Raw genomic sequence first — 12,433 nt, forward strand, 5'->3', positions numbered from 1 at the left:
AAAGGAGAGAGAGATATTTTCCTCTCGACGTTTTGACTTCTAAGCGAGACTAAAGTCTATGCGAGTGAACTTTTTTCGACCCACTCCACGTCTCTCTCTGTCTGTCTCTACTTGCATTCATTGTTAGCCTCGACGTGTATACTCGAGGGGGTCAGCGTTAAATCTAATCTCGTTCCGATATTTGATCCGCGCGCCAGAGCTTTTCGTTCGTCGAATCACGTAGAAATCATCGCTTTTCCTTCCTTTACTTTTTCTGGACACTATTTCGATCTTGTTAAGCAGAAACTACATAATGTAGAAACTACATAATGGTAGCTCATCTTTTGCTCGTTCATCGATCGTCTCAAACGTTTTAAATGAGAAAAAATTGCCGCTGTAATGACTGTATATAGAAACAATACACCATATAGTTTTACATTCAGGTAAAGGTAAGGAAACTTTCGAAACCAAGACCAGATGCACCTGAACATCTGTGACTATGGGCCGCATCTGCAACAAAAGTACAATAACACAAAAGTACGGAAGTTATGAAACGCGCACACTACTCGATCCGGTAGTAAAGCGTCAATCTTGCTCTCATACCACTTTCCTCTCTCTCTCTCCGCGTTTCGTTTCATACATATACGTATTATAAGCCGACGACCAAGACCGTACCCCCTGTAAAATGTGACGCGCACGAGCAACACTTTGCTTTCATCTCTTGGCGCTCGTGCAGTAGCGGCAGCTCGGGTGCGTGTCGTACGTGCGAGCGAGCTCGAGCTAAGCGTGAGAGAGAAAGCCAGCCAGCGACGAAGCTGCCAAAGGGACGACAGACGTATACGGACAAGCGCTCGATGGTTAAAGGGGGCCGAAGATGACCCAGAAAGAATACTTGATCGTGCAGAAATAAGAGATAGAAGCAGCAGCGAGACGGGGTGAATGAGAGAGAGAGAGACACATAGAGAGAGTATAATGTAAGGATGAGGGATGAAGTGTTACACGCGAAGTTTGCGCCCAAAATGAATAGATATATTATTTGTGTTCGTGTGTGTGTGTGTGTCTGTCTACGCGCGCACAAGGATTTAAGTGCTCGGATCGACGTATTGTTGTCCTGAAGGAGTATAATATGATAATCTCCGGCACGTGCGTCTATCTCCCGTATTTGTGTATATTATAAGCGCGTCGATGTGTGTTTGTGTCTAAATGCGTATTTTTTTATTCAAACTTTTAGCATTGATTCGCCGCGAAAAGGCAGAGTGCCGACTGAATAATTTAAAAAGCACAAGACTCCAATCGCTTTTTATCACATAAATACTAAATCCGCTCTCGGTAATAACTATGACCCTGCACTTACGCATCCGAGAGATTTACATTCTGCGAAAATACACACACAAAAAAAAAGAAGAAAGAAGCGAAAAAAAACAACGAGTGGAAAAAATAGTCACGTTAAAAACAAATACGCTCACGCACAGCAGGCTCTCGCGCGCGCGAGCGCGATATTTGTAATCATATATCCGTCGTAATTGTGAATATTTGTTGCTGCGCGTTCTCTGACGGCCCAGCAGTAGTACATAAACGTATAACATTCAAACATATACTACATATATAAAATGGATAACATTTGCGTGCGACAGCGCACGCGGAAATTCAATTGAATTATATACACACACGCGAACGAGTCGTCGGACTGTTTTTTGTTTTTTTTTTTCATTTTACTTGCACTGTACGAATCCTCGTTTTCGTCCCTCTCTCGCCCGCCGTTGTTTCGCTGTAATTTATGGCGTTACAAAATTGTGTGTGCCCGAGCTGTTTCCTCTCTTTCTCTTCTTCTTTTTTTATATATAAATTCGTTCGAGCCGCATTCGCACTGCGCCGCGTTTTATACACGAGGGGATGCAGCAGCAGCGAAGAGCGACAAACAGAGGACGAAAGATTAAAAATTATTCCGATAAATGGTATCATAGGGAATAAGTTACGGCATCGATTACTCTCGGCACGTCGTAACGGTTTCAATTGCGTAATCGAAAGTTTCATCCTAACTACGGTGGCGTTGAAAAATAATATAATCACTAGCTTTGCTACTCTAACAGCTCAGCTCTATGCGAGCGAATCTCTAAATTATATATCATACCATTATACGACGCGCCGCCGCTACGGCCTGCTTTATACGTGCGACAGAGAATTACAATGGCAGAAAACGTCCTTTTTCACTCCTGTCGTTTTGTCGTCCCTCCGTTTTCTCTTTCTCCTCCGTGCCGCCTCTTTCGCTCTCGGGGCATTTGACCTCTCTCGTCGCAGACGCGCGCAGAGCTCTAGCTCTAAAATATGTAAATGCCAAAAGACAAGAGGACTCTCTTCCACTCACTCCCTCTCTCGCTCTCTCGTGGATCATGTGCTTTTCTCGGAGAAATGTGCAAAGTTTGAGTATATACACAGAAAGTCACGCGAGTGCAGAGCGCAGTAGTACTCGGTCTCAGTCGGGGATTGATTTAATATGTTTGAAGGGCCGCGAGACGCCGCTCTCTGGCACTGCTCAATATGCGGATGAATTTTTGAGCCAATTAATATTCATTCAGCGCGTTCAAAGCTCTCTGTCTCACTCAGCATTAAATCCCTTAAGAACAAGTGTTGTATATGTACGCGCAAAGAAACTGCCGCGCTCGGCGTCATATATTTATTCGAATTAATCGCCGTTCATTCTTTTTCTACCTCTTTTAATCCGATCACACGGACTCGCAGGATCTTTATTTCCACCGAAAATCCTCTCGTTTCAATCGTCGCGTACAACGCTTCACGCGCGATTACCCTTCGTAAAATTTCAACCAAAATATCAGCTGCTGATGCTTCGCAAATGAGAATAATATATAATGGCGCGCGACGAGGCGATTTGTGAGGAGGCGCATCAGCTTATACAGCTCGCTCCAAGTTCACATAATAGGTATAGTAGTAGTAGTAGCAGCGACGCGACTCTATTCGAGAGAGAGAGAGAGAGAGAGAGAGAGAGAGAGAGAGAGACGAAATAATCGATACTTACAGGCCGAGAGCTAGTCGGAACATTGGGTCGTTCTTGCGTGTGTATGCATGCGCGTATTATATATTGTACGTGCATGCACGATGCAGCTTCATTACTATCATTATTATTATACGATAAAAGTAGCGCACGTGCGTATGTATACCATCGACACGCTCGACTAAAAAGGGTTAGACGCGCATCGGAGAAGAGAAAGAAGACGAGCCATTGGGGTAGAGCGCGTGCTCGCGTACCTATAACATCGCACACTGTGCACGATAACTGCGATGCAGCACTGATACATGCAGAAGCGCGCACGGCGCACACCGTGCAACGTTTTATTCGAATCGGTGGTCGTCGGTCGATGCTTCTTTTCTTTCACGTACGTACTCTTTTCTCGGTACACGGGGTTGCGCGCGCGCGTATTTAATTCGATGTGTTTGAAATTACTGTAAGCGCGCGCGTGGCCGAGCTAGCTAAAGGAAGGGGTTGTGAGCTCTATAGCTCCGACTCTCGCTCGAGAGGTTCGTATCTCTCTCTCACATTGTGTGTGTTTATACGTAAGGGTGAACGGAAAAAAAATTAGGTTGCGGGCAATTTTATTTTATTGCTCTTCGAGGCTTTTAGATATTACGATCGCGCCTTTGAGCGAGCACACTATGGCGTATAGTGGGTGTGTGTAATTTATTGGATAGCAGCAGCAGCAGTAGCAGCGAGCCAGACAAAAAAAAGTCTATATAGAGTCGAGAAACTAATCTAAATAGCGTTTCGGGTTTCGAGTCATAAAATTTAAAAGGGGTTAGATAAGTCGAGTCGAGCCTTTCTCTCTCTCGCTCTGTCTTGTCGAGTGCTGCAAGGTGTTCCTGAAATTTGTTATTATATGGACACTTCGAGAAAACGACGACGACGACGAAGTTTCACCTCGAGACATTTTATAGCAAACCAACTACTTTGGGAAAGATCCCTTTCATACTTTGCGCACTCGCGGAAACTTCTCCGCTATGGTACGCGGCGGCGCGGCGCGCCCAAAGTTTCCTATACACGGCGCAGTCGGAATCAGAAGACCCCCCCTCTTCCTATACCGTAAAACGAGCGCGTACATGGTAGCATGGGTGCTGTGTACAACACAGCGCGTTGGAATAAATTGTCAAAGTTTCTTTCGGACCCTCCTACCCGAAAGTCCGAAATCCATATATATAAGTATAAATCTAATATGAAAAATTCCATATCCATTTCAGTTTAAGTGAGTTTAGAAGTTGTTCGGAGTACAGCGAAAGTACAATAAAAGCTTATCCTCCATTTATTAGAAAAGATTTCTGCGCGCTGCCGTGAAAAGTGCCTGCCAATTCCCAATTTGTCACGGTCGTCAAGCAAGCGGTGGCGGCGGCGGCAGCAGCCGATTCGCCTGGCTATAAAGCACTGATTGTCAGCTAATTCTTAGCAACCGAAATCTATGCAAATCTAGATCGATCCGTTCAGCGGGGGTATATATGGCCTCCGCGAGGCAATATACGTATGTGACGCGCTTCAACCCCGCCGTTTTGGGTCCTTTCATCTCATTCACATGCAAATAACGCATCACTTTTGATCGGCTATACATACATGCAGAAAGAGAAGGAGGAACGAAAAAAAGAATACGTCACAAACACATGGTTTTCTCTCCTTCGGGGCAAAGATGAAGGGGTTCGTATAGTTCGGCAACGAGGGCGGACGTGTCGCGCGTACTTGGAAGGGAAGCTGCTGCTGCGATCACACGATATCGTGCGCTACAGTGCAAAATGACGTCTCGAAGTTTAGGGTTGGTGCTGCTGCTACACTACAGCGCGCGTGTGTGTGTGTGCTCATCGGCGCTAATTTAATGACAGCTGACTGGCTGCTAGACAGGAAGTGATACAATCTCATGGAAGGATACGTTTGAGCGAAACACCGATAACTGGTTTTTATGAGCCAAGTTGGTCGGGCACAGCTCCGAGTCAAAAGAAAGGAAAGATACTAAAAGAGAGCGAGAGAGAGATGGAAAAAGAGATGTGGGTAGAAACAAACTTTCAAGGATAGCTAATTGCTGATCTAGGTTACTAGATAAAAAAAATAAATTTTTAAGACTGCATTTATTATTTGTTAAATTTGTTTAATCAATCTGATTTCATATTATAACTTTGTCTTTCCAGTTAATGCTTACTCAAATCTAGCTCGAATCCTTATTGTATTTACTCGAGAGTTATGAAAGCACACTAAGAGACAGAGACAAGTGAAACTTTGTACATTAAATAATTTAATTAAAAGTTAAATCTTCCTCCACTTGCTCTTTACAATAATAGCTGTTACACTTAGAGCACAAAAAGAATCAAACGATGTATCAGATTGTACAAATAAAAGTTGAATCAGAAATAAAGATTCATATGTTGAAAAAATATCAAAACTATATGGTGAACACTATAATATTATAATAATAACATAGGCTTCTGTGCACGAACACCGTCAAAGCATAATGGTCGCGCGGTCTTTCATGGCGCTTCGTTATTCCCGAGATTGACCAAGGCTCTTACAAATATGCACGCCGAAGCAGACGCACGTGCATAGCGAGAATCGCAATAACACACGCGTCATTTCGAATACTCATTTTCCGCAGCGACGTGCAGATAAAAAAGAGCACGCGCGCACACACGCGTTGCATAATGGCGTGTGTATGCGGAGAGCTTCTAATCCTGCGGCGAGCGTACAAAGCGACTAAAAACCCGATATGAGTTTCCTTTGAAACTTTCGCAAAATTATTATTACGAGGCGCGTTGAAAAATTATTGTGCGCGAGGTTATTAGAAAATCGGCGACTATTCGACTGTGTGAACTGTCACGGGTTTGTAACGTAGCTGAATAAATGTACGCGTACGAGTACGTATAAATCGACAACATCTGACTATCGCCGCCGTCGTCGCCACCGATGCGCGCGAGGGTGAGATTATTATTCCGTATGAAAATACTGATAAAGGCAAAAACGTGAACTTTATTATTACGCGTGTGATCACGTACACACACAGGCATACGAGATTGGAGCTTACTATTCGTATATGCCTTATGTATTTGTAAGGGATCGACTTCATGTAGTGCGCTCAGTATGAGTCATATTTACATTTATCTTTTAGCCGTCGTGTACGTGTGTGCGGCTGCCGTTCTGGCAGCAGGCTAACGATGGAACAGAGCAGAGCAAAGCGACCTCCTGCCGAGAGAGCAGGACCCAAAATCCGACCCGACGCGACGACGAGCCGCATCCCCTGGGCTTTTTTTTTATTATTAATGTACATAACGAGGCGCCTGGCACTTTTCTCTCTCGCTTGCTTTCACGGCAGCAAAGAGCAACCGTGTGCAGCAGGCAGCTAACTCGCAATATTATGAGCGCAGTGATATAGCCGAATCTTATACGCAAAAGTATAGAGTTTCCAAATCGTGAACTATTCCACAGGGATGCTCTGTGCCTGGCGATTTGGTGGCGGTGCACGAAATAATCGTATAGCCGAGGCTTGTGCTCGCTCCCTCTCTCGACTGTTGGTGGTTATTATAGTTGTGAATGTACATTAACAACAAATGCACCGTACGATGGATGAATGTGTGTGAATGTGCATGGGTAATAAGCACGCACGCGTATGTAGACCCGATGAAATTGCATAACGAGAGAGAGAGAGAGACTTTATATACACGGTATATATTCGGAATGCGTTCGGGTAATTTTAGCTCACGTGTGTAGTATAGTGCACGATGTGTATGTGGCCGAACGTGAATGTATCGAAACTCGCCAATTGCGCCGAGAGGTCTTGGCTGCAGTTTAACGCGGGGTTACAGCTCTCTCTCGAATAATCATTCTGGAATTCTCTCTCTCTCTCTCTCTCTCTCTCTAGAGCTCTATCTCTCACTATTATGTACTACATGCTGCTCACGAACTCGTATTATTTCTTCTTTTTTTGTTTTCATCTATATGCGTATTCTTCCTCGACTATGAAACAGTTGAAGCTACACGGGGGTGGTAAGGATATAAAGCCTATAGCTAATCATCTTCGTGCGCGGTTTTTTAAAGAGACCAGACGAAGATTAACCCTGGGAATCATCTGAAACGAGCGCGCGCGCCACCAAAGGGCAATTAAAAAAAAGGGCCACCCCCCTTCTTTTCGCTATACCGCAGTTTTTCTCTCTAGCGTAGCAGAGTATACCCTCTGTGAAGCTCGGGTAGAACATCTGTATGTATATTGTGAAACCCGCTACTCTATACCTCATACTTTTGATTCTTCTTTTTTTTTTTTTTACAACACCTTATATCCAGTACACGAGCCAGTCTAATCCCTCGCCCTCTCTGGAACGCGCGCTTGCATGCATTGTACGTGATTAACGCCGAGCAAAGGAGCAATTATTGTGCCTATATTATATACGTACATCGTCGCATGTGCGGTCGAGAGATCCCTTCGACCGTGAATTTTGTCCTTTGAACTCGAGACCCGTGACGATAACAGAATGAAAATAATAATGATAACAACAGCGAAAAATAAAGAAAAATAAGATATGCATCTGTGGAAGATGTCTGCAGCGTACGCACATAATATGATTTGTGCGTGTATGTGTGTGAGTGTATCTATAGGCAAAAGGGCGCGTGGCACATTAATACACACACGATCGTATGTACGGGGGGAGATATGTATATAATGGGTCGCAGTGTGTGTTGAGGGCAGGAGCGTTAATCCAATTTACATTTAAATTCAGCCTTTTTACGTCTTTATGGCCATACACGTGGAAATGCATTGTTTCACGCTGAAGTGAAGTGCAGTACACGGATGATCTCGGCGTATTATACATATGAGTCATTGTACGTCAACGGCGACGACGGACGCTACGGCACGCTTATAACATAATGTGCGTGCACAGATGTGCAAAAATTTATTCTTCAAAGGCTAAAGTAATCCGATGAATTTTCAATTTTCGTTTTCCGTTCAAATTTCGGAGTAAATTGACAGTTTATCGAGTATTTATAATATACCCTGAAAATTGCTGAAGTGCGCCTCTTTCATAGATGTCCATACGATCATTTAATCATGTTTCACACTGTACATATCGTTACACACCCGAGGTAAAACAATCTAGAGGCTTTGAAATATATTTTCGGAAATTTTGAGTAAACTGCCGACGCAGAGAATTCAATTTGTATTGCTACAAAATCGAGCAAATCAGTGCCAGTTTAATTGTACCACCGATTAATCCTAAAAAGTCCTTCAACTATACAATCAAACAAATTGTAATTTGTAATTCACGTCAAAAGTACCTCAGCAAAGTACCGCAAATGTTCATACAGGCGTTTGATATGCGTGTGTGCGATGCGAGCGAGATAGACATGCTGAATCGACACAACGCCACCAGTAACGTCACGTAACTCCGGTCGTCATCGGTCGAACCGAGCCGAAGGCACACAAATACATGTGCGTGTGTCTGTGTACGGATAATACTAATGATTTGGATTTGATAAGCCACCCCGAGCGTTTGGCCGAGGGCTCCGCAGTGAATTCCGATTTGACGAATTCTTCCGACTGAACGACCGATTGTATGCTGCGATCGTGAATACAAATACAATTTTATGGAGTAATTTCAATGGACTGAAACGGTTTCGTGTAATCCGAGTCATTACGACCTATTTTTTTCTCGAAAATCTTCATAAAAATTTAAAGCTAACGATGAAAGAAAAATTACATACATCGGTTTATCTCGATCAATCAAATTTCGTGAGAAAAGCATGACGCATAGCCAGGGATCGATAGTTATGCAGTCTAGCTCAGATCAAACCGCATCGGATGGTAAGCATCACGGTATTATTTATAAAAGCGACGACGACGGCCGCGACGGAGGCGCAGGCTTAGTTTTGATGAGCGCGAGAGCCGCAGCAGTGCACTAGACTCGACCGACACAATGCAACTAAACGAGCAAAACACGCGCAAAAGAGGCAGAGAGCGAGAGGGAGCACTGAACCCCAGTTCTTGACTCGCGTCGTATGCAGCTCAGAGAGATTATAAGTATACAGCAGACAGAGAGAGCGAGGATCATCTTTGAAGCTGCGATGGCTGTGAATATTGCGAGCTGTATGCGAAGTCGTGTAACAGTGCATTCTCACGCGGACGCTGCTACATGTTATATATTGTAAATGCACAGTCATTTTGTCGTGTCGCGTTTTTCTTCTCATAATGTATATTCAATCGACTCGTGGCTAATTGTGACATCGACGGCTACTTACAAAGCTGTCAGTACGTCAATGTTGTTGATGCATGTACACCAGAACAAATGACAATGTACAGCGACTCATTTCGTACGAGTGTTGACAAAATTAAATACAAATCATTAATACAAACAATGCTGCGTGCAGCAACTTCTTCTTGCGTTTACAAGTCGTACATATATATTGCTTACCGAGAGAGAAGCTTCGTCAATCAAAACACTGATATTGAGCGTGTACAATGTTTTTAAATCGTTGTCCATCGTGCTACGTGTAGGCATGTTGTTTATTTATGCGGTTAAACCGTTCCCTATTATCTATTCTTCTATTTATTTTACAGTTTTTCGTGTTGAAACGAGATTTATCGAAATCTAAGGTGTCATATTTGATCATTAGCTTTTAGATTTTATCAACCGATGGTGTTTTGAAAACTCGAAAGCAAAAATCTTTTTTTTAGCTTTAAGAAGTTTGTGAGATGAATTAATGAGGCTAATCATAGCCATTGTAGGATCCTCCCTCCCCCCCTCCTACCTCAAATGATACACCAAGAGTCTTGTTTATATCGAAACTATCCCGGTCGTACACGAATTTCGGCTTGACTCAAGAAAAAATGATAAAATATATATACGCTTTTTTTAACGAAAATAATTTTTTTAGAGCGAAACGGAGCCTCGAAAAATCTGAAATGTCGGACTCCTAGTCCACGAACATTAAAATAATCTGTAGATCGATCTTCTTCTTAATTATGAAAATTAACATGTGGAGCGTCTCGCTGTACGAATGACTCTTTGCCTCTCCCCACTATACAACGCCAGATGGCTTGACCACCTACGCTTTCGAGTATAAAAGATTCAAAATATGAACGGTAGTCTCACAGTGCTTGAATCTTTCAACGTAGCAACAAGGCAGCTTAAAATATATCATTGACAATATGGCTTCAAATCAAGAAAACTCTAGCCAGGTAAGTTTTTAATTCAGGACATTAGGTCAATATATTTTTCAACTAATTTAACCCGTTTTGGGCCAAAAGGACGAAATTTTAGTTATTTTTTCATTCGCTGTAGACTCTGTGAAAAAATAACTAAAATTTCGTCCGTTTGGCCCGAAACGGGTTAAATTCCCAACACGTGCGTGTATATATGTAGTAACGCGTATAGAGCATTATTTCGAAATAAAATAGAATAGAGGTCTGAGCCATGAAAAAAGAAAGTCCCACACTGATAGACCTTTCTAGCCCCAGCGCCGTGAAACGACACGGCTCGGATACTACACGCGTTCAGGCACTGGCTACTACAGTAACACGCATATGCGCCGTGAGTCCGGTGCGCCGACCGTTGATCTCACAGATGGGCTGCCTGACTCTACTCTTGTAGCCTCGCAGTGAATACTCACGGACTATACCCATGAAATTAAAAGGCCATCGCTACTGCTTCCGCGCTAAGACATTGTTTTCAGCCTACGCGCTCGCTCGGGGCTGATTACGCGCTGAGCGTGCTCAATGAGTACACGGAAAAACTGGCGCACGGCTGTAAGCCGTACAAAATATTCACGCACCTCGTGTAGCCGTGCATGCTCATGAAATAGCTGTGCATGCACAGAAAAAAGCCGGGCATGAGCAACGCAGCGCTTTTTCTTTTTCTTGAACATGAACCTAAAACTCATGCTCTCAGCGAGAACGGCTCACAGCTCGGCGCCAGTTTTGCCGTGTAATGAATGCGAGTATAGACGGGAAGATTCGGACTTCTCCTCGTACCGAAATCATTGAATACAGGTCGAGGAGGGAGGAGCGCTCAAAACGTGCGCTAAGGCAGAAAAAAATTTTATATACCAAGGGCTTAGAAGCCGATTAAATACGGTGAAAAATCTTTTACATACCAGCGGCCCGAAAGTAACATTTCCCGGCCACTGCACTAAACGGAATATTGCTATTTTCGGGCCCGGGATATGTAAAATCGTATACTGGCCTATGCCGGGAAAAATAGGAAAGTCCCAGGGCACGCGAAATAAGCGACCGAGGCGAAGCTACAATCAATGAAATAAATGTAAACCATTTGACTAATATCTTTTTCAATTTTATTGCAGGTGAAAATCATGCATTTGCAAAGTTCTGACGGAGTCGTTTTTGACGTGGAGTTAGCAATCGCTAAGCGCTCATATATGGTAAAAACAATGATTGAAAGTTTAGGCGAAGAAGAATTGGATGAAGTTCTTACTCTAAAAAATATAAAGTCTGATACTCTGGAAAAGGTTATTGAATTCGCTACTCATCATAAAAATGATCCCATGCCAAAAGAAGATGGCACGGATGAAAAAACTCAAATGACAGAATGGGACAAACAATTTCTAAAGGTATTTGAACAATATTAAGTTTGAACATTCTTTTTAGTGCAATTTATATTGAAAATTTAAACGTAAAATTTGAATTTACAATCTAACGAGTAAAAATGATATTTATGTTTGCTTTACTGAATACTGTCATCAATACAATATTTATACCTACTTATCCCGTAAAGTTAGTAGTGCAAGCTTAAAATCTCAATTGTTAACAAAAATTATATGTACTACTTAACAAATCAGCAAAATTCTTATAATATTTTTGAATAATGTTACAGGTTGATTTGAACACTCTTTTTGAACTTACTTTAGCAGCCAATTATTTAGATATGAAAGATTTGTTAGATTTGGTAACCCAAGCAATAGGCAAAGGACATTTTAAAGATACATCAGTAGACGCACTGAAGAAGACTTCAGAAATATTGATGCCAAAGTAGAGAAGCTCATCCATCCTCTACTTCTGATGATGTCAATGCCTTTTTTCAAAATTAGACGAAATAGTTTTAATTAAATAAGAGACCTAGTTATAAATACTTATTGTTCATAATAATAATTATTAAATAAAGCAGATATTCAACTATAAAATAACAAAATTTAATTAACACTAGTGCTTTAACCTCGTTACGCTCGCTCGGTACTTTAGACTTTTCTTGAGAAATGTCTGACTTTGATTTAAAAGAAAAGAAGTACTATAATATTTTTGAATATTATACAGGGTGTCACAAAAATACGAAAACCTCCTAAAAGCGGGTCAAGGACGTGGAGGAAAAAAATCTAAAACCTCATATCCGACGCATTTTATTAATGGGGAATCTAATGGTGATCTTGGATTTGACCTTGAACCTAACCTCAAAGCTACAGCGACCCAATAAT

At 42.3% G+C, this 12,433-nt stretch overlaps 2 protein-coding genes across 3 annotated transcripts in view; one reads left to right on the forward strand and one right to left on the reverse strand.

Annotated features, from left to right (window-relative positions):
• Positions 1 to 12,433, reverse strand: part of LOC106656072 (zinc finger protein jing) — a 57,554-nt gene that overhangs the window by 10,092 nt on the left and 35,029 nt on the right. The window lies entirely within an intron of this gene.
• LOC106656073 (S-phase kinase-associated protein 1-like) lies at positions 10,114 to 12,139 on the forward strand. The gene is made up of 3 exons (XM_014376720.2): positions 10,114 to 10,187; positions 11,309 to 11,575; positions 11,839 to 12,139. The coding sequence occupies exons 1-3, from the start codon at positions 10,158 to 10,160 to the stop codon at positions 11,995 to 11,997; spliced, it is 456 nt and encodes a 151-aa protein (XP_014232206.2). The 5' UTR covers positions 10,114 to 10,157; the 3' UTR covers positions 11,998 to 12,139.

This window comes from Trichogramma pretiosum, unplaced genomic scaffold (assembly GCF_000599845.2).
Source record: "Trichogramma pretiosum strain Unisexual culture from Peru unplaced genomic scaffold, Tpre_2.0 scaffold4, whole genome shotgun sequence".
Lineage (NCBI taxonomy): Eukaryota > Metazoa > Arthropoda > Insecta > Hymenoptera > Trichogrammatidae > Trichogramma > Trichogramma pretiosum.